The 4,701-nt window shown below is 35.7% G+C and overlaps 1 protein-coding gene across 1 annotated transcript; it reads left to right on the top strand.

The window, feature by feature from the left end:
• Positions 1 to 453: 453 nt before the first annotated feature.
• Positions 454 to 3,900, top strand: LOC134647274 (F-box/WD repeat-containing protein 4). Its single transcript, XM_063501554.1, has 8 exons — positions 454 to 792; positions 1,026 to 1,095; positions 1,202 to 1,434; positions 1,517 to 1,755; positions 2,074 to 2,203; positions 2,350 to 2,491; positions 2,641 to 2,778; positions 3,680 to 3,900. Exons 1-8 carry the CDS (start codon positions 608 to 610, stop codon positions 3,842 to 3,844), a joined length of 1,302 nt encoding a protein of 433 aa, XP_063357624.1. The 5' UTR covers positions 454 to 607; the 3' UTR covers positions 3,845 to 3,900.
• Positions 3,901 to 4,701: the final 801 nt, after the last annotated feature.

The following is a 4,701-nucleotide window of genomic DNA, read 5'->3' as shown; positions in this document are numbered from 1 at the left end:
CTAAGAAAATTTTGTATTATTTCTAGGAGAAAAAAGAAAAACCGTTTATAAGAGAACACAACGTAATGGAGTGGAGTAGTGAGACTAGTGAGTACCGTTGTGACGTTATGACGTTTGTCCTGCCCTAGTAGCACGGTCGCATTTTTATCGTTTGTCACCATGCCTGTCACGTTCTAACAAGTAGTTAAGTGCGAAAGTGACGGGCATAGTGATAGTCGATAAAAATGGAACCGTGCTGAGCCCGCTGCTAGCTCTTTTTGTCAGTATCAATCGTGTAAGACCACTTTACCATAATTTAAACATTTTTAACAATAGCTCAAACAGGTCTAGCGAACTAGTCGCCTTCACTTCACCTGTCATCCCATTGTCATCCACCTGTCACTTGCCACAAATTGCTCTTGGCTCTTGTTTATAGTTTTATACAATTTATATTATGTCCTAAATGCCTAAATTCGTCATGGCATGTTCTTATCCTTGCGTTATGTTTTAATTTAATTTGTTTAATAATTATACCACTCACCACTGTCCTTAGAATATGAATAAATAAACTAGTCTACTATACTATTCTGGTCACTGAAATGGAATTTATGCAATCGACACAGACATTATGTCCGATTTAACTCTTCTTGATCTACCTTTTGATATTTTATCTAAAATCTTCAAATTTTTACCATTATCAGACCTTAGCAATGTAATGCTCACTTGTAAAACTTTGAAGACCTTTATTACAGAAGACAATACAATTTGGAGATCTTTCACTAACCTATTCGTTCGCGACAGGGTCGATAACAGGTATAGTTTTGAAAAAATAAGAAAGAATGTTAATACGTTTTTACTACAGTGATGTACCTATACTGGTTGTGTTACATTCAAATAAACATTATAATTATTTTCTTCTTTCTTAATTTAAATATTTTATTCTTTAACAAAACAACGGAATTTTTAAATAAGATGGTGCTTTGATGATTATATGTCCTAATCTTATAATAAAATAAACAAATAAAATATAAACATTTTATTTGCAGGTCCCAGCCACTCTCATTTTATACATTATGTAGAGTTTCACGAAATTGGTGTAATGGAATTTACAAACAGGTTGTTTACCTTCTTTTTATTTATTGGTAATAGCAGTATATTGTACAGTATTGAAGTTATTTATTTGAATTATATTACAAGGCATATGTCATGATATAATTTCCAGAAAACTCTCCGTTATAATACAAAATACATGCCGTGGGTGAAGTTTCACAATTCGGAAGCTGTGCTAATAGCTCTTGGATCAAAACTATGTTGCTATCCTGTCGACCAACAGGGTTTAAAGGACGGTGGATATATATGGAGTGTGGAAGTACCAAAAGTTGAACGAAATGACATAAGAACAAAGGATATATCAAGATTTGTGATTAAAAATGGTCTCCTTGTATGTGGAAATAGGTACCCAGTAAACTTACAGATATATTTTTGACATTTATTTAAATTCCATTTTCATCCTTTATATTCTTTAAATTCTTTACAGAGATGGATGTGCTATAGTTTATAAATTGAAGGGCACAAGGGAAAGGCCGTGCTTGCTCCACCATATCCAAGACTGTCATGACCGGGGTCAGTCAGAAGTTTCTGCAGTGGAACTGATTCATACTGGAGATGTGTCCATTGCAGTCACTGCTTCATGCACCAGTCCTAACCTTTGCTACTGGTACAATAATGGAATAGAGCACGATATGAATGCACCTGCAAGGTTAAAGTTTTATAAAAGTAAGTTTTTATATTATCCATGTTTTTTGTTTCTGATAATTAAAAAAAAAAACAATTTTGTTTATTTTTAACCAGTTTTTGCCTAGGTGTCGAATCCTCCTTTTAAGTTTGACACTTATGTTAGGAGGCATTCGCTCTTTCATACAAAGGTTATAATGGTAAAAATGTTTTACAATATTAAAATTATAACTAAGTATTTAAAGTAGGGGGAGTTTCTTACATAGCTAAAATACTGTTTACATTTCAGATAAAAGGGGTAAAGATCTATTTAGATAGATAATTGGGTATGATTCATTGATCAAAATGCAATTTTTTCAGATTCAGATATAATCAGAGTACCACACCATGGTATTGAAGGTTTGAGATGCCTATCAGTAAATAAATCAGAAACTAAATTAGCTATTGGCCCAGATGGAAATAGTAAGCCTCTTTTAGTTGATGTCACAATGTAGGTAATTTTACATTTTATACTACTTCTAAAATCATAATTAGTTTCTCATTTGTGCCAAGAGATTAATTATGAACAGCATTCAATTCCATGCTACACACAGAATTGAACCATGTTAACAAAGAAACCATTATTTTATTTCCCAGGTCGAAATTTGTCTCTTGCACCAATGTGTCCCCTGATATAAGGCAAGCAGTGAGAGATGTCTACTGGCATGATGAGAACACAATTGCTTATGTCACACATGCTGGGAAACTACAACTCATTGATACTAGAACTTTTGAAGTTGTAAGTAAAAGTATTTTTTTTTTACAATAATTCCATTCTTCTGTTGCATTCTTTAAACTTATTAACATTAATCCCTACATATGTTTCAAAAAACTTTTTGGTGGTCAAAACCTTGGGTTGTTTTTTAAATAAAACTTATAATTTTCTAGGTATATGATTCAAAGGACCCATTCTTAGTGACCCTGTACTGTGTGAAGACTGACGGTGACCGTGCCATCCTAGCGGGTGCCGCAGAACACTCTAGATGCGTGCTGTATGATCGAAGAAATGCCAAATCTCACGTTCAGGTAACTATATTTGTAAGACTTCTGAATCATGTTTTAAATGGCTACTTCTGCTGATTTTCTATCCTTACAGTGGTTATTACACTAGCGTATCATTCGAAATTACTCTACATTACCCACATCAGCAGGTAGGTACCGACCTTTAATGACGTCACGTTGAACACACTCTTTCCTGCAGGTTCATTCTTTTGAATGTACCTAGTTCTAATCCATTGAAAGCACCTACATTGGGCTACTTTCAATAGAATCATCCCGCAGGAAAAGATGTAGCCAAAGTAGGTACATAATATTCCGCGAATGTCCAACAGTATGAATATGAGGTTCTTACCCTACGCAAGTAATGTCACATTCTGCCTACATAACCTAAGAATAAGGATGGATATGCGTGTAGCTCGCCCCAGCCCGACCCTCATCACGTATCTCAGTGTGTATTTACCCGCCTTTATCTATTGCTATGCTTTGCCATTTCTTGCCTGCAGTAGCAGCAATTTCGTCCTGCTTTTACCCAGAAGGGGAATATTACTAATTTAATATAATTTCTCTGTAGAATAACAAAGCTCAAATAAATAAATAAAAAATAAAGTGTATGATTCATATCATATGGGTTCATGGTATATCAAACCTTTAACCGCCAAAGTCGGCAATAAGGGCTTATTACATCCATCCTTGCGGACGGATCCGTTGTGTCGGATCCGACGTCGGGCCCGAGCAAGGATCGTTTTCCGTTTCATGAAATATAAGAATATCGTTAACAATACTTAACATGCCGACAAATGTTAAGTATAAATTGAACCTTAATACATTGTAATAAAGTTAACTATAGCGTGTTATAATAAAATAGTGGTAGCGGTCAAAAGGTTTCAGAATTCTTACATTAAAATTAATTCTACTTCCTTTTTTTCAGATGTACTTCACTTCAAAGAGGCCTTCGCCTGTATACAGTTTGGATTTCGACTCAACTAGGCTTATAGCAGCAACAGACCTCAACCTTGTTAGCCTGAACTTCAACATAAGAGCTGACAAAAGGAGACAGCGAGATTATTCTTCCTTCGATTTTAAGATAGCTTAATTAGCGGTTTGAAAATAGAAAAAAATCTAATTAGGAATAAAATTATAAAACAATGAATTAAATTGTTTTAGCTATGTTTTAAAATCCTTAGCATAGCGAAGATCACTAATGCATGAATTGTAACAATCGTTGGTCTGGCGACTCTCGTGTCGGCGTGGCATATACATACACAGATTTTTACCTCGGGGACTATATTATAGATCAGCGGTCGGCAACAGGCGGCCCGCGGGCCGCATGCGGCCCGTGAACCTGTCACTTGTGGCCTGCGAGCCTCCCTGGCTATTTTGTATGTAATATTGACAAACGACATTGTCCGATAAAGTCATAAATATTAACAAAGTGTGGCCCGCGTCAACTTCGTTAACCACTATGTGGCCCTTGGCTGCTAAAAGGTTGCCGACCGCTGTTATAGATGGTCAAGCAGATCTTGTCAGTAGAAAAAGGCGGCAAATTTGAAAAATGTAGGCGCGAGGTATTTTCCCATAGAAAATTTGAATTTCGCGCCTTTTTCTACTGACAAGATTTGCTTGACCATCTATATATATGTCACCGTAAAATTGTAAACACTCGTCATATTATAATCTCGCTAGTTACATTATAAACTGACGGTAGGGAGATTATAATCTAACCTAACCTACGTTAGATTATAAACTAACGAGTTCACAATCTTACGGTGTCATATATTCTAAGGACAAAAAAGTAAAATAACAGAAAATACAAAAGACTTCTCCGGGACCACGAGGACTCGAAGGGCAACCTCGTCTGTTTGCATCTCTATTTCTCATCCAAATCTTGTCAGTAAAAAAGGCGCGAAATTCAACTTTTCTATGGGACGATATCCCTGCGCGCCTACAGTT

Source organism: Cydia amplana, chromosome 1, assembly GCF_948474715.1.
Source record: "Cydia amplana chromosome 1, ilCydAmpl1.1, whole genome shotgun sequence".
In the NCBI taxonomy this organism is placed as follows: Eukaryota; Metazoa; Arthropoda; class Insecta; order Lepidoptera; family Tortricidae; genus Cydia; species Cydia amplana.
This window is presented reverse-complemented; position numbering and strand designations above follow the sequence as displayed.

What these genes read in the sequence shown, in the direction of transcription:
- LOC134647274 (XM_063501554.1), top strand. Translation starts at nt 608, where the DNA reads ATGTCCGATTTAACTCTTCTTGATCTACCTTTTGATATTTTATCTAAA. An exon ending in CTTTTAGTTGATGTCACAAT is followed by an intron (nt 2,204 to 2,349) that starts GTAGGTAATTTT and finishes TTTATTTCCCAG; the next exon opens with GTCGAAATTTGTCTCTTGCA. An exon ending in ATGCCAAATCTCACGTTCAG is followed by an intron (nt 2,779 to 3,679) that starts GTAACTATATTT and finishes CCTTTTTTTCAG; the next exon opens with ATGTACTTCACTTCAAAGAG.